At 37.0% G+C, this 27761-nt stretch overlaps 1 protein-coding gene across 2 annotated transcripts in view; it reads left to right on the top strand.

Annotated features, from left to right (window-relative positions):
* The first annotated feature begins 1232 nt into the window (after positions 1–1232).
* Positions 1233–27761, top strand: part of LOC139963956 (uncharacterized) — a 69590-nt gene continuing 43061 nt past the window's right edge. The window contains exons 1-4 of one of the 2 annotated variants that reach the window (XM_071965256.1): positions 1233–1390; positions 12042–12479; positions 26314–26441; positions 27522–27640. In XM_071965256.1, the coding sequence (XP_071821357.1) occupies positions 12320–12479; positions 26314–26441; positions 27522–27640 (407 nt within the window). In that variant the 5' untranslated portion in view covers positions 1233–1390; positions 12042–12319. Of the gene's footprint in view, positions 1454–12041; positions 12480–26313; positions 26442–27521; positions 27641–27761 lie in introns of both variants that reach the window. The other variant, XM_071965338.1, reaches the window with a different exon arrangement.

The following is a 27761-nucleotide window of genomic DNA, read 5'->3' as shown; positions in this document are numbered from 1 at the left end:
TGTTTGCTATTATTATTTGACTATTTCTATTTTTCTTTCCGACAAAAGGGCATACTTTGTGTCTTAATAAAAAGGAAGAATTTTTGTAATAATGGAAAATAGCGTACCCTTCATTACGACAAATGGGGACTTCTCAACTTGGAAAACGCGCTCCTTCGTGATTTTCTCGCACAAATCTTAGGGAAGGGGGACATGTTCACCGCCCTCTCCATCCCCTTTCACCACCTATCCCCCTCCGGCTCCCCTAGCTCCCCTTCCTCCTCCGGCTCCACCGCCATTCATCGTTGGAATGCAAAGGATTTTGTTATCACTGGAAGAAATTGGTAAGCATGTTTTTAGGAGCTCCCAAATGATTGCAACCACAGATCTCTTATAACTTATATAGATAGAGAAGATGAGTGACTGTTACAGTAAGCTGTTGCAGCATCGAAAGCTTACCGGCACAACCCACCGCAAACACAAGAAAATTACCTTTCCGAGGGGAACCACTGCTGTCAGCTTCTCAGAAACATCCAAAATATATAAATCAATAAGCATCAAACCATGACACTTTTACGAAAAGAAAGTTCAACATCAGATTTCAATTTGCTGAAACGAATTTATTTTCAATGCATTCAGTACGAATTAGTACATGAAAAAGGCTCCAAAAGGAATTCAATGTTAGGTTAGGCGTATATCATATATTTTGTATAAAGTTATCGTCGTTAAAACGAAAAGATACATATGGACTGAGAAATATAACATGTTCTATACATCTTGAAACCCATGCAAGCCTGAGACTGAGAACAAATAAACTGGAAACAAAATTTTCCCAATATCTTTAGAGTTTGACACATCAACAGTTAATATCTACTTAAATTTCTCAGAGGTGAATGATAATTATGGGAACAAATCAAAAATAGTTGACTCTAGTCTTTGATCTTTTTTGCTATCAAAACTTATTTCTATGAGCAAAACTGGATCGTCTATTTGGACAAATATGCGGTGACTGCATGCCCTCCTTGATTTCGTTCAAATCTTTTTAAATAGAACTCAACGAATCGTTTTTCCTTCCGGATTATTGGGCATTAATACTTTTGATATTTGCTCCCATGTTTTGATATTACCAACCACCACACAGATAGGCCTTTGTGACACATGCCAAGCGACGGCTGCGGTGGAGCTGCGGTGCCCAATAGAGGGCGGTATTTTCTTTCAATAATATCGTACGGGGTCATACAAAGGTTACAGATGTATTTTGTCAACAAAAAATTCCCTTGTTGAATTATGTAGCCTAATATATTCGATGTCAGACTTGTGGAAAGGTAGCAGTCCTTGACCTGCTGCTCGCCATATTGATCGCCTCCGTATATTGTAGAGCCGTTCTCAACATCGTTTCTTATACTTTCTGGTATGGGTAATGTTATATTTATCGAGATCATTTCACGACACTAACGATTAAACTGAAGCTGATGTAAGTGAATGATGCAAGTGCAACCTACCTAAGTTATGTAGGCCTATGTAGGAGTGAGTTACGATTGTACATTACGTTATTATTGTAACGTTGAAGGTACGGCTATGATCAGCTGTTTGGAATTTCGCTATTGTAGGCCTACGTCAAGCCTAACGATATGCCTTACTGTTAGGTCTTAACTGTCTTTTGCTTAGTTGCAGAATACTGCAACTCTTGAATTTTATTACATATTATTTTGCAATTGCGCACTGTCTTTAGCCTAATGTAGGCATTCAGTCGCATATGTCTCTATCGAAACAATACTGTGAAAAGAATTTGGTCTTTGAAACGCTGTACAGTTTTGTTGACTGAAGTCATACCTAACTTAGCCTAGGTACTAAACCAGTTGGGCTACAGTTGTACCTCTAACCATAACTTGAATCTAATTCAGATTAGCCTAGCCCAGGACCCTATGTTGTGTTCACATGTATCATGCTAGGTATAATATAGTGCCTTAAGTGACAGAGGCCAAAAGAGGTAGTTTCATGGCTTGTATACTTCCATATGCAAGGTTGGTGAATCCTAGCCAATATAGTAGGTCTAAATTCCGGTAGACCGAGATGTTTACACCTCACATCTTAAAATATTGAAATAACCATTTCAGATGTAAATAGATTAATGCACATAATTCTGTAAAGAATACTTAATCTAAAATGTACTTATGGAAATGTGTGTCCTAATAGCATAGAAAGTGCATACTAATTTTGCAGTCTTCAAAGATAGTGTTGAATTGATGTAACAACATCTTTTTCTTTAAGGTACTAGAAGCTAATGTAGCAAGCAATTATTCCATCATCATCATCATCATTTTCCTTATGTTTTATGAGATAACTGACCATCCACTTTTAGCTTCTCCCTAATATCTGAAATAATTAATGTAAAGGTTTGAAACCTTAAACTTACTTTTGAAAACATCAGTTTACCTACATTTCTGAAATGTGAATGTATACTGTGGTCAAAGTTTTTCTCTCCGGTTTGCCATTCTTAGCAATAAACTAATACTTTGTTGTTGATTGAAGTACCAACAAATTTGTTTACAAACAAGAAATTATTTATAGATGCATTGCCTTTTGTTTCTTTTGACAGCTTAATGGAAGTGTTCAAAGTTCCTTTTTAAGCATTTATGTAAATATAATTTCACAGTGGTGATAATAACCCATTTCATTGTAGTATAGTGGGTGTGTGTTTGTTGTCTGTCTTTCTGTTTGTTTACCAGTGTACACAGTTTGAGTCACTGCCAAAGTCAATTAGTCTAGATTTGACTTTGACCTTACAACTACTATTCATCTGGGAAAATTCCATTACCCAGATGGTCTATTTTGCAATGCTCCAAAGCTTTTTACAGTGTTTCCTTTGACAGAAATCGATTCCCAGGACTTAAATTTTGGAATGATAACTAAATAGAGTAAGTGTTCCATAGGTGTTCCATACATGTGTCAACTTAACAATATTGGATTCAATTTTCAACCTATTATGGTGAAAATTCTATTAAAGCGTTTCTTAAAGTATTTTAGAGCAAAATTTTATTTAATTTGTTTTCCTTATTAGGTTTGGTATCCAAATTTTGTATAGCTAATAGTATTTGCTGGTAGGTCTGTTCACAGTGACAAAATTGTAAACACAAAGGTGCTTAGAACATTTAAGAACACCATCTAATTTATGGGCCCTAAATTCCAGGTCAAAGATCGTTTGCAAGCACCGGTAAAGTTTGATCAGGCTACCGTTTACCTCTTTGCAGAATTTTCTCGATACTGATTCCTGATTTTAAGCAGTGTGCTCACAAGGTTAGGCCTACTGTGCGTACAGTAAAAAAGTTAGGTAGTTACTGATATTCAAACTGCTACAAACATTGCATTGTGCAACCGTCAGTTAGCCTCAAAGCAGTTTTCATAATCAGCTGAGAACATCATTCAATTGTAAGATTTTTTTTTTAGTGTCTTGAAATAATTTTGAACTCTAACAAATCTCCAGCAAGGTACAGTACTTTTTGCCCTCAGCAGTCAGTGTACCCTTGACCCTGGATGGTAAGCAACGTATGTAGTATGCACTCTGTTGACACGATGCAGGACGGTTAAGGTGCAGCCAACCATTATGGTCGTACTGTTGTACCATGGCCCTGTCCTTCACAGAAAGATTTTACATCAGCAGGGTTCACTTTAGTGAACATCCAGATTTGTGCGCATTATTTGTAAGCCCATCCAAATTAAAATGGTTCCTGTGTTAAAGAAAAACTGCTACTGTATTACTACATGTACATAACATCATATTGTGTAGCAATTTAATTCTTCCATATATGGCATACTGTATATCAAGCATTTGCAATACCACATAAAATATAGCCTGATCAGTGCTTGAAATAAAACCAATACCCTGGCACTGATAACAAAATGCCTGGCGTCCTCTAACTTTAACATCTTGATATTAATTTCCACAATTACCGATAAACTTGCTTTTAAATAACTCAACTCTTTTTAAATGTCAAAGACATGATTTAATTCATTTCCTACAAGTGTTCACATTTCCTGAGTTCACTGTAAGCTACAGTATTGTGCACACTATTTTCCTTCTTCCATGGATTGCTTATTTGCTGTGTACCTTTCAACACTGTTAATTATATACAGTAGAGTATAGAGTAACCACAGGGATGTGCTTAGGAATATTTGAGTGCCAGGCAGATTTGTGCAGTTGTGTGATCCAAGTCTGGGTAACCCCCACCCCTAAGGCCCCCTCCCCCTTCAAAAAAGTTTTGCAAATGAAGTATGCTTAGATGGCAAATGGTGCTATCTTTGTCCTATTTTGGTGCTAACTTCTGTGCATATTTTGGAAATGGTAAAATTTGTTAAATTAACCATAACAAAAATGAACGGGCGAAAATGTTTACAACACTGTGTGTGCAGGGCGCCATTCAGAAATGCCTGGCGCCACTGCCCAGTGTGAGCACATCCCTGTAACCACGGATTTGTGACAGTTCAGTTAGTTTTGTACCTCCTGGTAATTTCCCTAAGTTACGTAATCAGCACAAGAGTATACATGCATTTATATGTACTGTAGATTTTAAAGAGCGATTCATTGCTGCTGAATGAAATTGCACCAGTTGTACTTATACAGTACCAAAGGGCATTCTACTTACAAAGTGATATACAGTTACTTTGCATGTCCCCTCAATTCGCATCCTGTGTTAAACATACATAGCTGCACTGATAGACACTGTAGTTTTGTATTTGTCTAATTGTAACCACTTTTTCAATTGCAAGTTTAGTCTACAGTACAAAAACCTTTAAACTAAATGGGACAAAATTTCCACAGTGAAACTAAGAAACACCAATTTTGTATTTTGAGACACTTTTGTGGATTATTTCGCCCCATTTACAGTAGCGGAATAACACAGTTAACTTTGGCGCGTGCATGAAGGTTCAGTAGAATTTTCCTTGCTTCCAGCAGTCGAAACTCCCGACCTTTGCACGAATAATTTTTTTCTATTTCTGGCAGAATCTGGTCCAATCATTGATGAAATCACATTGCAAAATGATAGAACTAAACAGCTGAGCAAAATCAGCGTGATCGCCATTACTGTCATCCTTTGAATGAACATTAATGTCCTTACTATAGGGTGAATTTACTATATACTGCACCATCATACCATAGTCTACTCATGAATGTAGACATACTAGTACTACAAGTCTTCTGAGTGCTATACCTTTCAATCATTTTCATCATTCATTCACTTTAGCAAATAAGGAAACATGACCATATGATCATAGATAGAGCGCTGTGTGTACATATAAATGTCATGCTGTTTTTATCTAAATATCTTTTCTTATATTGTACATTTGTTGCATCGTGTGAAACAGAGCAAACAGAACTGTCATCTCTGAGAAGATAAACTGTTTCACTTTTCACATTGGAAACTTTTTCAAATGTGTAAAGAAAAAACAAACAAAAAAAACTTGCACCTGTACAATCACTTTATTGATTTGTAGCCTATCCCTAGCAAACTTATTGTAATGTACATGTATGCATAATTGTCTTATATCCAGTGTTTGCTAACTTGCTATAGCAGTCAGTGCATGTGTTTTTAAAGTTATGTTTAAAAAAGAGATTAAAGTTGCAATTTATGTTTGCTGTTAGCTAAAGGCAGTGTTGACATGTTGTCAAACAAACCCTTTTATTTCCTCATTCCTTTACAAAAGGGATAATCCATGTGGAAAAAGAGCCTGTATAGCCTAGGCTCACCATTTTAAGAATTTTTATGATTTGAAGGGAACATCTCAGAATTAAAAAAAAGATGACTTAGGCCCAGTATAATTAGGATAGGTATCAGTTTACTACATGATTATGTTAATAATGGCATGCATAATGAGGGTAAATTTTAATGTTTGCATGTTATTCATTTGGACCTATCATCAGGACTGGTGCAAGGGTACAATACTGTCAGTGAAACACAGAGCACACTATTGTAGTATGTCACTGGTCTGGTGTGTTATCAGTTATCACCAACATACTGTCCCTTTAAAGTAGCTGTACATTACAAGGGTGTAATATTGTCAATATAACACGGCACACACTATTGTAGTATGTCTGTCACAGGTCTGGTGTGTTATCACCAACATACTGTCCCTTTAAAGTAGCTGTACATTACAATGGTACAATATTGTCAGCATAACACAAAGTACAAACTATATTGTACCTGTAGTATGCGTCTGGTCTAGTGTGTTATCACCAACATACTGTCCCTTCAAAGTAGTTGTACATTACAAGAGTACAATATTGTCAATATAACACAGAGTACACACTATATTGTAGTCTGTCACTGGTCTGATGTGGTATCAGTTATCACCAACATACTGTCCATTTAATGGGGGTGAAGACTCGCACAAAAATAAACGTCTAATGCCGTTAATCTGACCTAGTTTCGAATGAGGTGTAGCAGAAGTGTTAGACACCACCATCGATCCCAGAAAATACAAACACACAGCTTGCTACCATCGGTAATTAGACACTAGTGTACAGTCAGTACATAAAGCTGCGGTCAATACCCACAGCACAGTGTACAACAATACAGCGATGGACATCTCAGGTCCAGCTAAAGATAAGGTATCACGTTTCATTACTGTACTGTCTGCATTTTGTAGCGACACGAACAAAACGTCACTTGCAAGCAACGAAAAGTTAACTTTTTCAGATGGTCGCATGGGTTTGGGGCGAGTTTTCAATGCACATTACATGCACATGTACATTACAAGGTTACAATATTGTCAATATAACACAGAATAAACACTATTAGTCTGTCACTGGTCTGGTGTATTATCACCAACACACTGTCCCTTTAAAGACTTTACGAAAAGAGATCATGTTGTTTTGCATACTTGTGCTAAAATCCTGTGAATACTATTGTGTAGTGTAGTACATTAGCAGGATCATAGGCAATTTTCATGTACTGTATCAAATAATGAAGAAAATGGCAATAATTTTGACTTACTGTACATAGCAAGGTACAGGACATCGTACAGTATTGACAATTGTACATACACCGTATTACAGTGCAATCTAGTACTATTGGAACTAATTGTCTGTTGAGCTTTGGGTTTTGATGTACTGGGAACTGCTGTATTTTATAGGTCATCTTTTTAAGCAAGATGTCATTCCACAAATTATAATGCTTTGCATTAAAAGACAGTTTTCCTCAAAGGTGTGCAGTATGTATGTAGAGTTTTTAGTAATGAAATGGTAATTAATATATACAACTACTGTACAATGGTATATTCCAGCTATTATCAGTACAGTAGCCAGATTATATGGCTTCACTGCAGTCAGTAATTACCACTTACTGTAGTCATGTTAATATCATCCAGGCTGTAGCCTACCTCTATGTGTGTCCACCATTGTCTGCACTGATCATCATAAATTGTGCATTTAATACGTACACTACAACATACAGAAAATTACATGCATGTACAGTACACCAGCACAGTGTAGCTGCATCCAGGTTGATATTGTTTAAAGGGTGTGAAGACTTGTGCAAAAAGAAACGTCTAATGCCGGTAATCTGACCTAGTATTGAATGAGGTGTAACAGAAGTGTTAGACACCACCATCGATCCCAGAAAATACACACTGCTTGCTACAGTCGGTACAGTAATTAGACACTAGTTTACAGTCAGTACATGCAGCTGCGGTCAATACCCACAGCACAGTGTATAAACGATACAGCGATGGGCATCGCAGGTCCAGCTAAAGATAACAATGTATAATGTTTCATTACTGTCTGCATTTTGTAGCGACACAAACAACGTCTCTTGCAAGCAACAGAAAGTTAACTTTTTCAGATGGCCGCACGCCGTTTGGGGCGAGTCTTCAATGCCTTTAAACCTCGGGACTATCTGCGACACTTTGCAACATGTTCTGATGATCCCCGATGCAAGTTAACAAACACTTGTCTTCCCAGATAAACCCTGTCACTTCCGACGTAACATGTGATTTTACCGCCATTGTGACACCTCTTTGTAGTGCTCAAGAGATTTGGTTTATTGATCAGTTCAAATTATAACAAGAAAAAGTGCAATCAGAAAGCATCCATTCAGAACAGGATTAAGATTTCTTTTTGTTGCAAACATTGGATAATCAGACAATATGGAGATCTTGCATTGCATCCAAGCAACCCTTCTGCTGATGTTTATCACTTCAGTCTATTATACTTTGCCTACAGTATGAAACTGTTTGTCCATGTTAGAAAAATTCTGACTGATTTCTTCATCTGTTTCCATCTACAGTACATACTAGAAATAATATTTTAAAACTCAATTTACGATATCTTTTAGTATTTTAAGTATTTTAGTAATAGCAACCTTGCATAAATTGTAATGGTATTTATCATGTACCATATAATGCATACAGTATATTGTACTGTACATGGCAACCTGCCTAAGTTTTTCTGTTGTTTACCGCTTGACTGTTTACCGCTTACTGGAAAAACTTCCTTCTCCGAGTTATTTTAATAATACGGTCAATGCTGTGTGTATACATTGCTCAAATTAGACCCTGAAATGCATGCTGCACACTTTGCTCTGATATATGTAAATTAGCCACTGTGTCAATTGCTTGTGTAGATTAAAGCTTTAGTTGTTCAAGTGTACAATACAAGCTCAATAAAGCAAATTAATACTGGCCTGGATTTCAGTTTAATCTGTCAACCGAGTAGTAAAACCTGGTTGAGATGAAAAACTAATTGTCCTCCTGGAATTTTACTCTTGAACTGTTTATTTATTCATGAGGGTATACATACAGTAAGTACTATACTGTATATACTGTATGCCAAGCAATATCTACTTAACAGTGTTATTTAACAGGAAATGACATTTGTTTTAGTTATACAGACACTTTGACATGTAAATTAGATCAACAGTTAACTTACTGATTTCTGCTTAACCTAGATAAGTACTGTACTGAGTTTGGCTACAGACTGTGCACATAGATTAACTTTGCGTTAAAGACAACACAGTGGTTTTGACGGACTTTCAAATTTGCGGTTGGGGTGGTGGTCGGACGGGGAATTATTTAGCGTTCAAATTCTATGTAGCTGAACTTCCTTGAAGGCTCTGAATTTGTCTCTTAATAAACTATGTGGTTCCTTCTTCCAGGAATTGCTGTATGTCATCGAACACTGTACATTACGGGGACCAGGGTTGGGGGACCAGGGTTGGGGGACCAGGGTGGGATGACCAGGGTGGGGGAGGAAGAGATGGCTACAATAGGCACCAATTTTATGAACTGTGAAAGGGGCACTATACTGCAATATTTGTGCAATGGTGGGAGGGGGGGGGGGGAGTGATATATATATGTTGGTAGCAATAAAGATGAGAAGAACAAATTTTTCTATCATACCTGACCAGTTTCGGTAATTTTAGCTTATCTGGAATGTGCTGCTGTATTCAAATGGCACTGTACAATTACATATTTTTGTGTCGTCATAAAATATGGTGAATCTATCTATATTTGTCATCAAAGCTTGTGCAATTGTCAAGCGGTAGGCCTACTGAATGAATTTTCTATTCTCTGCATTATGAGCAGGGCATCCAGTGGCGTAGGAAGGTACTTTTGAGTGGGGGGGCTGAAGACTGATGGCCGGCCTGGGGAGGGGTCTAAGGGGAGGGGGTGTCCCCCTCCCCTTTGGAACTTTTTGCATTTCCAGGTAGCCTCAGATGCAATTTGGTGCAATATAGCACACTTCAACACCCACTCCATTTTGTAAACTTAATTTTGTATTTTCACCAGGCCTTAGATGCAATTTGGTGCTCCAAATGAGATTTTTTTTCTCATTTGGAAATGAAAAAGGGGTTTTCCGACTTGCGAAGCGGGGGGCGGAATGATACTTCCGCCCCTCCACATTTTTCACTGGGGGGCTGGGGACCCCCAGTCCCCCCGGTTCCTACGCCCTTGAGGGCATCTATGATAACAAATCTTTTTAGATCTTTACTTCAGTGGTATGAATATGAAATACCTTGCTACTGAATTTAGTGCTACTGTATACTGTATGTGTAAATTTGCATTTAGTAGAATTTACTTGAATTAGTGTTTCCTCGCATGTAGGGAGTTATAGTTTAAGTACTCTTTTCTGATCTTATCTTCTTCATATCAGTTCTAACTTTTATTTGTGGGTCCAGTAGGGAGTTCAACTCAGTTCCCTGGTTTGAAAGCTGAGTGCACTTAGTCTTCATTTCCATAGTTAAAGTCTCAATGTGTGTTTGCCAAATTTTAAATTTGATATTTCCAGCTTACTGCCCTGAAAGCTCAGTAAAAATAGCACCTTTCTATGCAATTTCCATATTAATAATAATCCTGATTTCCATTGAGTTAATCTGTCGTTAAACAATCTCTCTGCTTTGTTGACGACCGTTAGGCATCGGACAAGTTTACAAGTGGACGATATGAGTATATGTTACATTTGTGTAATGAACATGCTGATATGGGCGGTCGCAGTGGTTTTACGGTAAATCGTTCGCACCATAAGATCAACAGAAAATAAATTTGCGACAGCTATTCTCCATTAAACCCACCTGGTTAGAGTGCATTTAGAATAAGAAACAGTGAATCTGCTTCGGAAGTTTGTTTCCCGAATTTCATCAGCAAACACATATTGAGACTTTAAACCATCTCTGGCATAGATTAAATCCCATGTTTTTGTTTCTTTCTGGAAGTATCTCACCCCATTTATTCTTAAAGCTTTCATCCCATTATGATTTTTTACCAATTAACTTGTACTTTTGTCAAGCTTTTGGTTGACAACACCTTCTATCACCCATTAGGGAATTATACTGTACAGTACAGTTGGAGTAACAACTTCACAACAATGCTGCCTTTTAATCTATCTTGCAAACTTTCTTTGAACTGTGTTGGCCATTTCATGAAAGGATTTCTATTAAATAGCAGATCTGCTAGATACCTGTCTTCTTGTTATGCTTCATGAGTTGTTTTTTCTTTCTATGACACCCTGGCGATATAAATTTTGTACAAGATGACGCTTGTACAGTTATATGTGTCACGTTTTGGAACTGCACAAAGCGTGCGCCAATTAGCCATATTGTTTGCATGCACAGTTCTAGTTTAAGTATATTGCAGCCCTATACTGTACAGGCTGTAAATTCCCATGATGCAACATATGGTGAGTTAGAGGTGTTAATGCATTGAGCCTTGTACAGCACCTTGTAAAATTAAATGGGGAAAAAAGTGAATTTATTTTTCCAAATGGATGAGAAACATAAAAATTCTGTTCTTTAGTGGTATAGTCTAGAAACAGACTTGAAGCAGTGTTTTTGTCCCGCGAAATGTCTTGCGATAACATGAAGAATGCATCAAAGAGTTACATTAGTTAACGTCACAAGAATTCCCCTTATCATACACGTGTATGTATATATGTCAAAGACTTGTGACGAAAACACATTTGAAATACATTGATCCATCAATTATCACAGCTCTATTCTGTCAAACTTCATGGAAGTACAGTGCCCTGTTAATTAATACTGTACCTGTATACTATGCATGCTTCACAGCTAACTAGTGTACAGTATTACGTTAACCACAGTGCCATGTTTTTATCTCCAGGATAGATTGTTTAGGACTGCAGAAGTAATGCAAGGTTTCTCTGTTTTTGATTGTACCGACAAAGTCTAGGGACCAGCTGACTGCAAGAATTCTGTATACCAGCATACCTTTACTCCCCCCCCCCATGTGAATGAAATGACACTAGAGGCATAAATCAAGCTTTGATAGGACACAGTTATAACCTTGACTTGTAGTTATGGTCATAATTCCTCCAAGCCTGAACTTTAGAGGAGGTCAGGATGTCTCTCAATTCAGAGAGATTGTAACTGTACCATGTCAAGGATATATGTGATGTTCTACATGTTAAGAGATGCATGATTATTTTCATAAGGAGTGCCGGTTTATTTGACATATAAACAATAGAAGCCCATTAAAAGCCCTGTGTTTTAAACAAAGTTAATTTGATCTTCTATTGTTTCCCCTTCTTCTTCTTCTTCTTCATCATTCTGCAGGTGTTTCGTTGTTTGGTGGCTTAATCAGACAGTAATTGAGATTATCCAAGGAAGAGAGATCATATCACTACTACCCAAGCTGGGAAGGAAAACAAGCTTTTCATGTTGCAGCGATGATTGGTGTCTAAATGTGAGAGCAGATTTGCAAGGAATGTTGTGACGAGAAAAATATGTAAACAGTTTAATGGGATTACCTGCTGAGATCAAACCGGTTGGATAATTTCTCGATCTGCAAACGGAGATAATTTTTCATCCTGTGAAAACTAGGTGCGTCAGTCATGGATCCTCGTAGCGAGGAAGCCGTGACCAACTTGCAATGCCTCCTGTCCACGACAGATGGAAAAGATTCGCAGGAGTTTATCGTGTCCCTTAGCAAAAGTGGCAGCGCCCTCGACATCCTCCTACAGGCGTCGTTAAAACTCAACGACAACAAGAAAGGTAAGACAGATGAGTAGATACTTTGCGATAAGGCACATTTAATTGTACTCTATCAATGCTTTTCAATGAAAACAAAGTCCTGACATTTTTTCAGTGAAGATTTGTTCAAAGGAAACCTTCAGTCTTGTACAGTGATTGATGTTACAATTTGGTGATGAGTATTATGGACAAATTGCATAAATTATATATTGAAGATGGTTTTGTTCTTTGTACAGGCCCATGTCTGTGATAATGTCTTATCAGTTTAGTGTCAGTTTAGTGTCAGTTTAGTGTCAGTTTAGTGTCTTATCAGTTGAATAATTTTTTATTCCTAGCCGAATGACTTAAATAGGCAAAAATAGCACTGTATTTAAGTTCTGTATAAAAAGCATGTCCCCAGTTGCAGAAGTTTACAGAACTTAAAACAGAGAAATAGTACAGGTTACAAGAAGTAAAAAATGACTTGATTTGATGTAATTTGTATAGTTTCTACAAATTTTATTCCCTAATTGGATAACTGATTCCTAACTTTTATACATTTTATGACTGCACATCACATTTTATTTGTTATACTCACCATTTTCCTATTTATGATTTGTATTTTATGCAATTTATACTGGAATAAACGAAACGAAAACGAAACGAAAAGGAAAATACAAACAAAGGGAATTTAACTAAAAGAAACATAGCAGGCGACAATACTACAGTAGATGGGAAAAGATATTTTAGTTTGTTTAGTATTATTGTTGAACTTTGTCATATCTTTCATGAGAAATTGTAGGATTAATTTGAAAACAAGCATGGCTTTTTACCAAGTACTGTACAGTACGGATCATGTCCCATTAATTGCCCGGTTGTTTGATATTGGCATTTCATTCGATAATAGGTGGGCGAAGAGTTTAACAACGGTAAAAAGTCAGCATGTAGGTTAGTGAGTAATAATAATATGAATATGATTAGTTCACTTACTACTTTATATAGTTTAGGGTTAGTGCTAGGGTAAACGTTGTGCTCCAAATAGTTTGAGAAGGACAAACAACAACTGTTTCAGATTGTACACAAATACAAAACACTCCTACTTAATAGTGGAATATTCCAACCGACAACAAGTGGGACAGGATCAGTACAATAGAAGTAAATAAGTTATCCCTTTACCTGCCTCATGTTTCCCTCAGCTATCCCATTGAACCATTTGCAGAAAACAAATGCACAGTTCTAAGCTAAAAAAACAACTATGAAAATAAAAGGCACACAACTACACTTCTCTATTGACTTTATACATACACAGTACAGTATGTAGTGAATTGCACAGTACAGTATGTTAAACTAGCAAATGTTGGTGTAGGCACAGTTTGCCTATAGATCTTTCTCAATACAGTAATTGTAGCTTAACTGACAATTTTTTATTCCAATCTGACAAAACAAGCTAAAAAGTAATGTCATCATGTACAGCAACTGAATAGTCTCATTCTAAGCAGCGAGTGTGCTTTATTTTAGACCACTCTGGAATACATTTCTTGCTGCTCAATTCCATGAGATTCATTGTACTGTACGTACAATATCGTACCACACTTTAAGACAAAATTTCATTTGGCATGAAAACATTCTATTTGCCTGCCTCATTCTAAGCAGCAAGTGTGCTTTAATTATTTTAGACCACTCTGAAATACATTCCTTGCTGCTCAATTCCATGAGATGTACAATATCGTACCACACTTTAAGTCAAAATTTCATTTGGCATGAAAGCATTATATTTGCCTGCCGCTACTCTGAAACTCAATAAGCTACATGACTGTTAGTGAATAAACTTACTATGAACTCATGATCTTCATCTGTCTTGATATATACTGTACAGTACTTTACTAAGTGTTGTACACTACACTACACAGACTGTGTCTTTCAAACCCTTTGTTTGATGTATTGCTTTATTAAATTACTTAAACTGTACATTCCAAGTTTTCCTAGCTCTGTCATCTTGTATCAATATATACAGTACTGTACCTGTACAGATTCTGTATACGTTTGTAGTCAATAACTGACTGCACACACATGTACTGTACCGTTGACGTGTAAAGTAGCCCCAATGTAGTTGCCAGGTTACATGCAGCACTAACTACAGTCTTCCATACAGAGTGTAACATTAACTATTGTTATGTAGGTTTCATGCATACTGTTCATGTATACCTAATGTTAAAAAATTCAGCAAGATAAAGGATGGATGCTTGAGTTGTTAGAAGATTTGCCAATTGATGTTTGTTCTATAAATCTACAGAAAGTTGATGAGTTCACATTAAGAATTACTGTTATTCCAGTATGTACATCAAATTGTGTCAATCAATTTAACTTAAGGAATAGTGTGTATCAGGAAGGACACTCCAATCTAGACAAAAATTTTTGCAAACACTCAAAATAGCTAACAACTATAAAAAGATACAAAGCTCACATGCAGTGATATACCATAACAACCCCATCAAACGGATTCCCCACCCTTTCCCTTACACCCCTTCTCCATCCCTTCTCCTATCCTTCCCTTCCCCTCTCCTTCCATTCTCCTCCCAATTCCCAACTCCAGCAAAACTTGTGTTTCTTTGACTAGATGAGCCTGAAAATAAGAAGGATTTCCACCAGGACAGTATGTATGTTTAAACAGCAATAATCTCAGTGTTTTGTCAGCGACTGGGACATTCCACAAATTATGGACCAAAATTATGACGGCTGGATTTATGTGTTGTCTCCTTTACATTGTCTCACATGCTAAATAATGTGTACAGTGCATAATGTGCACTGTCTTTTATTAAAAGTACCAAGTAGGAACAAAATATATGTCAAGCCTGAACAGAATCAGAATTGAGAAGAGAGTTTGTAAAAATGATCAATCTTTGATGGACTTTGATGGGAGTTGCAGCTACTTTCATGATTTCTATTTACCATTAGAGTGATTTGTAGGACAATCAGCAATGTTGTTCCTAGCCTAGGTGTCCATAGACCTTATAAGGACCACTGTAGTTGACTATGAAGTTGTTTTCTATATTCTGTTATTGTTTTCTTTCAAGGTTTCTGTTTTCTGATACATTCAGTTATCATCATTTTATGTAAAATTCTTTCATGGTGCCAGTCAGTTAGAAAGGAGAAAAAAAAAGGGAGTGGAAAGGAAGAAGAGGATAGGCATGGGGTTAAGGGAACCATAGTGTAACTGTGGCAAGATGAGGAGGATAAGGAGGAGGAAGGAGGAAGAGGCATGAGGGGGAGGAAGAGAGGTACAAGCAAGTTCCCTATCTGGGTTAAGATGGGGCTGCTGTTGAAATTACAGTCCCATCAAATGAGGCAGATCCTGCAGTGTCATGGCCCACAGATTTTAGCAAATTTTAAAATTGCTTGAAGAAAAGTTTGAAAATTACTTCCAAACATCGAAACGTTTAATGTCTCAGTGAGGAAATACTCGTTGAGGTTGGCAGTGAAGGCTGGTATAAGTGAAGGAATTAGTGACCATTATTCGACTTTCTAGCATATTTGTGGTCAACACTGATGACCTTAAGTTCACAGGTAGGCAATTATAGTCACTGCAGTGCTCATACACAGAGCAGTGTAACATGAAGTATATGCAAAAATTAGTTCAAAGACAGTACACAATGTTTCAGTTTGTTTAGTAATTCCCTGTGGAATAAAGCTATAGGAGTTAGTTTCCAAAGTTGGCAGGATACACTGTACATCATCTACTTTGCCACATTATGTCAGTATACTTCATACTAAATTGTGGTTACCCAACAAGATGCTAGTTTTATGACCAAAAATACACTAGAGTTAATTTCACCAGATAAATTGAGATAATGTCTGGACAGTTTATCAGAAACTTTCCTTCAGAAAAGTTCAACTTCAAATTAATGTCTTGTTGGTTGTTAAAAAGCCAGTAAAGTCAATTGAACCATTATTATGGTCACTGCCCTCAGTGCACTGAACAACAGCCAACTTCCTTGACCTCAAAATATCCTGAAGGATGAAATGGTTAAATATAGGTGTTTACACAGCACAGTAGTGAATTGTATAGTAAAGCCATAATACTGTCAATGTTTAACAATTTATAGAGTTCAATTCACACTTGATCCCCTAAATCTACAGTAAACATGTATTAGTGTATTTAGTGTCTTAAGTTTGCAATTTAACCACAAATCTATTTCACTCTGGACACTCATAATTTACCTGGATCCTTAGCGGTGATCAGACCGCAAGCCTTTGATAAAAACAGGAAGCAGACAGCAATTAGTCGATGTTGATGTTTTCGCATGTATACATGTTATAGTTACATGCACCCTTGTACACTGTATCATATATACAAGCTGCCCGCAGCAACGGAACAGTACTGAGTACGGTATATATGGAATCGGGCATGTTATTGTGATCTCAAGTCACCACGATCCACCGAGATTTCACACTTGTTTTGAACTTGAGCTCCCAATGTTATCTCTACCGAAAGAATGATTAAGATCCCAGCGCCACATCCTGATTGCGAGGGAACTTACTGCACTCCTCTCTAATCTACCAAATCTCTAATCTAGTCTCAAATCTACCTAGCCTGCACAAGTTGTTAACAAGTTAGTGATCATCAAAAAGTACATCTTTATTGAACTTCATACAGTATGTATAGTATACATGTGGATCAAGCTTGGTGAGTTTATGAACCCTATTGCATTTTGGTAGAGGTCAAAGGTCAAACGAGGTCAACAGGTGTCAAAGTCTGAAACCTTTTAAATGTTCATGAAAAGTCCAAATTAAAAGCATACAATTAATATGTGTTTAATGCTATGATTTTCTGTCTGGGAACATAGTTTGGTCAAATTCTGTTCAAATTAGGTTTGTGACGGGTTTCTAAGAAAACATACAATCATCAAGGAAATAAAATCTGCTTCAAAGAGTCTTGCTTTAAACTCACTCAAGTGGGCCCTTATCAGTTTTCACCCTCTGAATTCAAGGGATCAACAGGTTGTCTCAATTGGTCTCTTAATTGGCCATTTTCTCTGTAATTTATAACTAGGTGACTTTTGCTTTGGCCGCAGGTTGTGAAAATGTTTCACAGTTTATAATGTCATGTACAGTAATTCTCATTCATAAATAACATTTATTTTAAGGGTTGGATTTACTAGCTCAACATACACATATTTCACCCACTGTAGGAAGTCTAGTTTTTCTGGATATTGAAACATTTTGGGATAAAAATTCTATACTGGAAAAAATCCTCACCAATGAATTAATTGGTTGATGATCACAAGTGAGTGTTTCAAATAAGAAACGGACATCTCTGATCTTTTCTGGTTCTCACTTAATTCTTGGACAAATGTAACTCACTTGCTCTAACATTAGTCAGATCTAGTTAAATGTGGAATTTTGAGCAAAATCGTATAGCGAGGAATCACTAAAGCCAACTGGCTTTCTGGTTAATAATTGTGTTTATCCAAGCCTTAAAAATGTATTATTATACTCAAAACTTTGACTGGGATGAAGGTCAAACTAAGGTCAAACTAAGACAACCTCCTAGAGTGGATCGCTCTATAGGATGTTATGTATATAAACAAGGAAGCAATTACATATATTGACACAGTTTAATTCTCATTAATTTGTCGTTCAGTCAATTCTTCGCATATATTTATATTAATCACATGTACAGTAATCACTGAGCTATAAATTTTTATTGAATTTAAACAGTGACTTCCATAAAGAAAAAGCTTCAAAAACTTCTTCAAAATATATATCTCTTGAGAATTCCTGGAAATATATGGTAGAGCCTCGCTTGGCCTTCTGACAATGCTTTTCACATTGTACTGTTGGTTACTCTGTGCTAGGACTGCCTCATTATGGTTTACAATAATGTACTGTAGCCTGCTCTTGTGTACATATCGATGAAACCCTGGTATTAGAAACATGTTTTAGATGGAGACCCAAAATGCTGGGGAAAAAAATATCATTTCCTATATGTTTGGGAAAAAGTGGAAAACTCTTGAATCTAAATTACTTGCAAATTAAAGCACCATTTTGCAATTGAGCACTGTATAAAGCACCCATAATTATATCAAAATTTCTCAAATTGTGAGCAGGTTACCTTCTCCCGAGACCCCCGCCCGTGGCCACAACATTCACAACTGGTGGGTCACGGAGATAAGAAATAAGAAAATAGGAGTCACCAAGCAAAACCGTTTGAATATATATAATCCCATCGTTTCTATGGATTTTTTAGTTGTGCAACACAAGGCAGTTTAACTTGATGATCTGGTGGAATTTAATGATGATGGGACTGATTTACTAGTTTAAAACAAGATTGCACAAAGGTAACAATTTAGTATGTATACTGTGACAATAAAAACCATGAATAAATCCTATGACAGTACTGCATTAATGGATCTTCTATGATGGCTAGCTGCCACTGTTAAGGTACCGTACCTGGCGTACCATAACCGTGCAGCTCTCTGACGCTACTGTAGGACAGCACATACTCTACACGTTATACGTACAGTACTGGTACCTGTACAGTATGCGACTGCAGATTTTATTCACGGTTGCTCAATTACTGTGTAATTGTCAGTTTTTTGCTCCCATACAGTGTTCAGTACAGTTCTGGATACATTATAACATACAGTACTGTACATGTATACAGTACTAGTTACTTAGTTTTAAGGAAATTCCACCCTGGCTATATATACTGCGTAGGAGGAACTTATGTTCAAAAGTCTTGAAATATATTTGTGTACATAACTGTTTACATACTGTAGTCAGTTATTCTGTATTAGTGGTTAACCAGCTATACTGGTCCACATATGCATGCAGTACTGTACTTCTAAGTACAGTCAATTGTTCCAGTGCTTTGTTTAGTTTATACTGCAAGAAGTCACAGTGTCAATTCAATTGAGCTGTTGTTCTGTACAGAAGTGTGAAGTAAATATTTACCTGCTCATCGTCTTTGAACATTTGCCCTTTCTGTGATCATATTCCATGTTGAGAACAGCTGCATGCCTTGACTATTTATTACATACATTTACATAATACAGTACATGTAGTGCCAATTTTAATGACATGAACATCGAAAACATGTTGAATCATTATGATCTGTTGAGTTTCACACTGTGTACATCGCACTACCTGTACTTCGGCAGTGTCTTCTCCTTTCACATACTCCTCCATTATAAATAAGAAGAGACCCACTGTACTGTACATGTCCGTAATTGTTTACTATAGGTTTATACTGTTAAGTACTGTATACAGTATATGTTTACCGTGCATTATAAAATATCATAACTGGGAAAGCTGTAAGTACTGTTTCATAATGTGCATCTCAATAATACAATGTATTCCAAGTACTTTCAATTTAATTAAAGAGGTTAATTAAAGGGGTACTATTTTTTATGTACTATACATGCATTATTAATCATATCTTTAGCTTAGATTCATGTATCCCACAGTATATGTGGTGTGGTGTATTGTACATCTATGGGTTGTGCTATGTAGGCCTATGCAGTTTGGGAAACTTTGGGGTGAGGTCCAGTGTTGTACAAACAAAAGCAGGTCCTTGGACATATTTTGTCTTGCACTGTACTGCATGGTACTGTAACATGTACTGCACGTATACATACATGCAAGACACAGGATGTACCGTACCTTACATCACAGCCAAACAGCAGTGCTGTACAGATGGAAACTCAAAGAGCTGCACACGCAAGAAGCAAGAAATTGTCAATGTTGGGGCATCAGTTTTCAGCAATGTTAATTAAACTTCTAAATTGCTATAAAACCTTCAAACTTTTTGTTGCTGAGATAAACAGTATCTGGGCAATGCATTTGGCATCCCTGTAATTTGTTCCACCAGACAGAGTGGTTGTAAAGTTTGCTACTGGTCATAAAACTCTGACCTTTGTTTCACACTGTCTCTGTCGTGAGAGTTTTGTAAAGGTTTTGTGATATGCTGATGCCAAGTAGATGTATTATCTTTAGGTCTTTGTTCCATGAAAGAAGTCACTTTCATCTTTCCTGTGAGGACAGTTACTCTAGAGAGGAGTTTAGCATTGTCATACAGTACATTATTACAGCAATGTAGCCAGGAATTTGAAAAGGGGGAGCACTTTTTGCGATTGATATGGGGGAGGAGTTTAAGGGGAGGGGTTCCCCTCCCCTTTGAAATATTATTGAACAATTGAAGGTCCTTAGATGCGGTCTGGTGCAATGTTTTGCCAGTTTCATCATTACAGTATCATCAGCAGATTTTGTTTCCTGTTTGAATTCTTTTACATGTTCTTTTTCATAATATATCAGAAAGACAAACATAGTGCTCTTTTACAAATTTTTCCAGTAGGATGATTCTTGTATATTGTCCAATGTCCAATATTTGGACTTAAATACATTTGACGAACTTAACTGGTGGACAATATAAACTTTCATATTTTGTAAGACAGCTAGATGTGCAGTGGCCTAAAAACAAATATCGTTTCAGCAGTGTAATAATAATTTATAGGAAGTGCATATCACGAACGATTGCTAGCTTAGCTTCATAACATACTGTTCGTGCAACAACTTAGGACGAATCATAGAAAGGATGAGCACGAACGTTGTTGACGTCGTTGTGCATACGGTTTGTGACACTCCATCGAGTGCAGTTAGGTAGGCAATATGTATTTTATTACGCAGTGGCTAACTGTAAGCTTGTAATAGGCTATAGATCTAGTTAAATTTAGCTAATTGATCTGCCAAACTAAGTAAGTAGCTGGATCAGTAGGTCTGAATGTTACTACTATTATAATCGAGTGAATGGAGCTGACGAGTATTCAAGATCAAAAGAGCACTGACAAAATACCATGCTAAAAAAACAACAGTTTTTAAACATTTTTACGACACTGAAAGGGGGGAGCAGTCGCTCTCCCTGCTCTCCCCTGGCTACGTCCCTGCATTATTAATGTACTGTACTTACAGTACAATACTGTACCGCACTATAGTCTCTTAACTGTATGTACAGTGTCAGTATAGTTGATAATACTAACTAGTACATACTGCACTACCTTACATATGAACAGTAAGTGTATTTACATTCATATAGATTTCAATCCAGGGTTTCCCCGGGATTTCTCATGCCAGAGGCGGTAACTGGCTTTTGACACTGGAGGGCATGAACATATCTGGGGGGGGGGGGTCAGAGGGCATGGTTGCCTGGAAAATGTTGTTAAACATCCTAATTGTCAATCTTCCTAACATATAAATGTAAGGCTTATTTTTGGGTAGTTCGGGAACGGTAAGCCCGGCCTTACACTGATACCGTAGATCCGAGCGTGAAACGTGAAATAATCAGGAAAAGCGGGTACTGGATAATATATGTCTTCTTTTATTGATTCAGGATAAAACTATAACTTTGGAACTTGAGATAATTAAAATGTAAAGAGCCCGAAGTCCACAGACGTAAATATAAATTACGGAGCCTACTGTTCTACGTCTGTAGACTTCGGGAGATAAACTTCAACTCCTCGATAAATCTTTAAGAAACACTTAAACCCCTGATTCCAAAATAACAAATTAAGACGCGTTGCACAGGGCACACGCTCTGCCCTTGAACCCGATTGGTGTAAACTTTTAACTCACCCCTTACCAAACTCTTGATTGGTTGAGTGCCAACCTGATATGCAGATGAGCATATGCAAATGGGCACTCAACCAATTTGAACCAGTTTGGCTGTCTTCCAACCCCGAATCATTTAAAACAAAAGATACGCTTCTAATAGTGCGTGATTTATATCCCGCCACACCACAGCGCAAACCACCAATGCGCGAGCCATGGGTGACGTCATAATGACAATAACTAGAATACGCTTCACAATGACAATAACTAGAATACGCTTCACACAGGATTTACCCATAATAGGAAATGTCCTCATTTCCAAATTAAAACTCAAACAAGTAAGCAATATGTTAACACCAACTAGAATTCAAAACAAATATATTTAATAAGAAATAGAAAAACCAACACCTAGGTCTTTTCTTTTGAAATTAAAAGAGTGAAAAAAAATATATATATATATATATAAATATAGGAAAACCAATATTTGGGTCCTTCCTTTAGAAGTTCTAAGAGTATAAGGGGGATATTCTATAACCCACAACCACACAGCTAACAAACATTACATATATATAAATATACAATGCTTAAAATGCAATAATAACGTGCACTTCTGTTTATGTTTAAAATATTGGTAAGTAAATAGAACACCGACATAAAACCATATCCCAATTCTTCCACCACCATGCTCAACCAACACAGATGAACCTGATGTTACCAGACAACTCTACCACAACCATTATAAGGTAAGTATATACCACACTTCAGATCAACTGTCAAATAAGATAAGATATAAACATAAAAATAATATGATGCGCCGGTTCAATGGCGACCCAATAAACATGTAAAACCACAAACAAAATCCAATGACTGGGGACAAGGCGCGTTCTAGCCTCCCTTAAACATCAAAGGACTGAGAAGAGAACAAAAGTCTAAACTAATTGCTGATGGGTGATCAAGCCATGTACAATATCTTCGTTTCTGCCGGAAATAACCATCATGCTCCTTAATCGAGGTTCATGGCTAATCGCGGTCAACAAATGTTACATCTACCTCATACATAAATTTAAAAAAAATAATATCAATTTGTGGAACAACCCTAATTACTCTCCTGTCGTCGTTTTGAGATGCGACAATTGGCAGGAGCATAGTAATCCCAACTTAAAATGAATTATGAACAAAATACAATTTACAAACATGCATGCAATTTATAAGACAGCTTCTCAAAAACAAGATACACATTAATTCATAATGAACCAGGGCAAAACTAACTGTCACACCAGATGCTATCTAAACATTCCAATACAAGGGATGGAAGAATGGAGAAAGGTAATACTAAATGACTTATTATCTTAAATTCAAATTCATAACTTTAAATTCAAAAGTTACCTCATAAATTCCTGTCAGAGAAAAGACAATTACCCTTTCTAATATAAAAGGCGTAAGTCTTAAAAAGAAGGAGAGAAGAAAAAAAAAAATACATAACTACTTATCCTTATGAAAAGAATGATAATAATTATGGCTTAGACCATCTCATCAGACCTAACGATCCAACTCATAATCACTAAGATAGTTAGGCAGCTTTACCTAAACGTGTAAGTCTTTTATTATCTAAACGTTTTCCACCTTGCAACTCAGGAGAAATTCCAGACGTATCTAGATTACTCTCAAAGTGAAATGGTAAATTTCTATAAAATTCATCCAAGGACAAATTTGGCAAATAATTCCCTTGAACCACACTAGGTGGATTTGGCTGAATAAGCTTTTCATTTACATCCTCTAAACTATAGGGAGAAACATAAGGCTTAAGTCGGTTATAATGTATGACTTTAGATGGAATGGAAGATTTACTCAAATCTTGTAATTGATAAGTTACACCATTGTTCATAACTCTAATTACTCTATGAGGACCTTACCAAACTCTTGGTTGGTTGAGTGCCAACCTGATATGCAGATGAGCATATGCAAATGGGCACTCAACCAATTTGAACCAGTTTGGCTGTCTTCCAACCCCGAATCATTTAAAACAAAAGATACGCTTCTAATAGTGCGTGATTTATATCCCGCCACACCACAGCGCAAACCACCAATGCGCGAGCCATGGGTGACGTCATAATGACAATAACTAGAATACGCTTCACAATGACAATAACTAGAATACGCTTCACATAAATGCAAGGTTTAATAGGCAGAAAAACTTTATTTGTTGCTATAATTTATAAAGTTCACAGCCAGTTCTTCAGCAATTGATAGATGATGTCACATGTGGGTAAAAAATTTGGATTGCAACAATCATACATTTTGTATTCCTTCTCTGAAACAGTGAGTGGAGGATGGGGGAGGGGGGGGAGGGTGTTGGTTAATTTTGCAAGTTGGTTGCAGAACAACAGATAGGCGGCCAACTCACAAATTGAATACTGTAGCAGGGAAAACCCTGCATACAGGTAGGCTTGCACGGTAAACCGGTTTTAGTACCGAAACCGGTTTTTTCCGACCGAATTTCGGTACTATTTTTTATTTTAAGAAAACCGAAAAACCGAAAAAACCGGAAAAAACCGAAATGTGAATTGCAAAAACTGAAAAAAAAAAGGTTTGTTGACTTTGGTTTCTCCTTTTTACTGTTCTTTTTGCAATATGAAAGTAACTTGCAACAAGAGAAAGCTTTTCTGATAGACGACATTGTCAGCTACGATCCGCACATGCCATAACCAGTGCTTGAGGGTGGATAGCTAGGCCTAACATTAGGCTATGCAGCCCATATATGCGTGCATCAATTAGGCGACCTTGTAGTATTGAACTGACCTTGGTGGCCAACGTTAGTAGTTGTGAGAAGTACACACTCAAATGACGAGATGCAGTTCAAAATAAATTGTTACAATCAAAGTGTTTGTCCTCTTTGTGTTCTTCTTACTATTTAACTTCAATTAAATAGTAGAGGATATGGAGAAAATCTTTTCAAACACATTGATCACAGTTCGTGTTCAAAAAATGAACGTTAAAACTTGAAAGATACATTGCGCAATCCACAATACAATACGACATGTACAGTCGCAGGGGAGGGGGGGGCTCTGTGAGTTTAACAACTAAGATGTAACAAGTATCATTAGAACAATCACGGGGGGGGGGCTCTGAGTTTAACAACTAAGATGCAACAAGTAACTTTAGAACAATCGCGGGGGGGGGGGGGGGTTGAGTTTAACAACTAAGATGCAACAAGTAACATTAGAACAATCACAGTCCATTATTCACAAGAGACACCTGGCGTCAGGCTTGAGTCAAGGAATATTAAAGGAGTAAAAATGTTGCATACATGGCTGAAAATTACAGCTGTTGCTGTTGTGACAATTCTCCTTTGTACGCTAATGGATTTTATTTTCTTTGTAATTTTCCTTTAAACCTTTCTTCTTATCAGTTATCAGACAAGGCGTCTCTCAGGTGGTTTTTCGTTTACGTTGATGAACACATGTTTCCAACTTAAACGTTAACAATTTACATTCTTTGCCGACCTAATCCCGCTTTTGCCAGTGATATTTTTCAACTTGTACTTGAAAGTGTAGACGGTAAATTCTCTTCACTCTTTGAAGAGAAATTTATTTTACCGCCAAGATACCACCCGCGAACATGGCTAGAGCCTCGTGCAATTTGGTACCTTCATTGGACCAATCATATTGTAAAGCATTTTTTTACGATCTCCAGTTGGTCATAATGGGGTTTATGCTCGGCCCTCATCTCCGAAAATATAACATATAATATAACATGACCGTCATATTTTTTTTCTGAACACGAATTTGAACTTCGTGAAGTACAGTAAACACAAGACAAACGATACGTGTACGTGATGTTAAAACTTTAAGAAAAAATTTCACTAACACATTTCTTTTCGACATATTTACTTTAGTTTAGTTCTTCTTGGGTTATAAAATGAGAGTAATGAAGGCAGTAACGTTTCTTGAATTTATTATTCTTATTTTTAACAATTTACTGAGAACGAACAGACTTGAACCCGCTGTTGATAAAGCTTCAAAAATACGCATCTTAGCGATCGAGATTTGGATGTTTTCAATGCAATTCAGTAGGGGAAAAAAAAACCGGTTTTTGAGCCAGATTCGGTTTTTTGCTAGAGAAAAACCGGTTGTAAGTTTTCACGAAACCGTGCAAGCTTACATACAGGTATACCCGTTTATGTCATGGTAATTTATGTGGTTGTAACTTCTACAGGTTGAGATATTTTGTTACCATCCACTCAGTTCCTGGAATCACCTTACTTTTATTACAGGAGAGGAACCCTTCTCGGAAGAAGGCCTCTGCCAAGTGTATGCCATCTTGTCACATTCATTTCGACGTCTGGAGGAGGAGATTAATAACTGTGTGGAGGCCTGTCATCAGTTAGACACAGAACTGGAGGTGAGATTAAATATATCCCTTCCAGGTAAATTAGAAAACTCAAGTCATATATATGCACACTGTATACATGTCTGTACGTATATATCTGATTCATTCAAAGGTGAGGAGTATTGACAAGGTTTCTTGACAATCCCCCCCCCTACCTGTTATCTCATTTGTGTCATTACAAGGCCATTTTGTTGAAGTTTAGAGATGAGACTGTATCCATGGTGGTTAAGATGAGATCCCTGAACTGTACTAATAACACGAAGAAAGAGAATTAAGAATTTGGGACAGCTTTGAAGAAATGTATTTTAAATTGAGAGCATGGTGTGTAAAGCACTATTTCCCCCCCCCCCCCACCCCTAACCTGTCTCCCCAGTATAACTGCATTTTTAGTGTTTGGCATGAAAACATAATCTGCGACCTTTTAGTGAAACTAAAATCACACAATGAACAATGGAACTACTGTACAACATCAAATGCAAATGGAAAAAAATACACTCAATACATTTGAATACATAAAATATTTGTGGGACATTAAATATTTTGTATTGGTGGAAGTAAACAAGGCTTGTACAGTATAACTTGCGAATGAGGTACTACATGAATAGTGAAATGGTAAAACTATCCTGAGAGATCACTTACATGCTGGTGATATTTTATCTGGTATGTGAATATTTAATATCTGTACATGGCTTGGTAATAACAGTGTTGTGACAAAGATGTAAACTATAGGACATAAATTTAATAAACTAACTGTATTGCTCAAGATATGTATAGTCAGTATTGCGAAGTTCGGAACACTTCGGACACCCCTAAGAAATACCGATTTCACCATGACAACCTACAGCAATAGCCAATTTCATGAAAATCTATGTAGCTACAGTTATTTTCTTTCCAAAATGACCCGTGTGCAAGTAAGTACTTACATATTTGTCAATAAAAGGAAGGCATAGTATTGGGTGTTTTAAGGCTTAGGTGTCCGAACTTCGCAGTGTCCATGCTACTAGTCGGAAGGAACTCTGTCTCCACAGCTAGATCTAATTATCAGATTTCTTCTCTCTTCAGTACTCATTCTCTCTGTTCTTGCTTTTTCAGGTGTCTGTCTTTGGCCGACTAGAACAGTTTCTAGAATTCTGTGCCCAGAGGATTCAAAGGAACATGCTCTCCGTTACAGTTCTGTCTTGCCTTAGCGTTATCTTTGATCCCAATGCCAGGTAACAAATTCAGGAGTAAACTAGCATTTTTTTGCACTTTGAATTAAAGAGTTCATTTTTCCCATGCAAGTGCTACGAAACCAAGGCAAATTTTTAATAGTCGTCTGATCATGTCCAAGAC

This window comes from Apostichopus japonicus, chromosome 1, assembly GCF_037975245.1.
Source record: "Apostichopus japonicus isolate 1M-3 chromosome 1, ASM3797524v1, whole genome shotgun sequence".
In the NCBI taxonomy this organism is placed as follows: domain Eukaryota; kingdom Metazoa; phylum Echinodermata; class Holothuroidea; order Aspidochirotida; family Stichopodidae; genus Apostichopus; species Apostichopus japonicus.
Note: the sequence above shows the minus strand (reverse complement) of the source record. Positions and strands in the feature narration are given on the sequence as shown.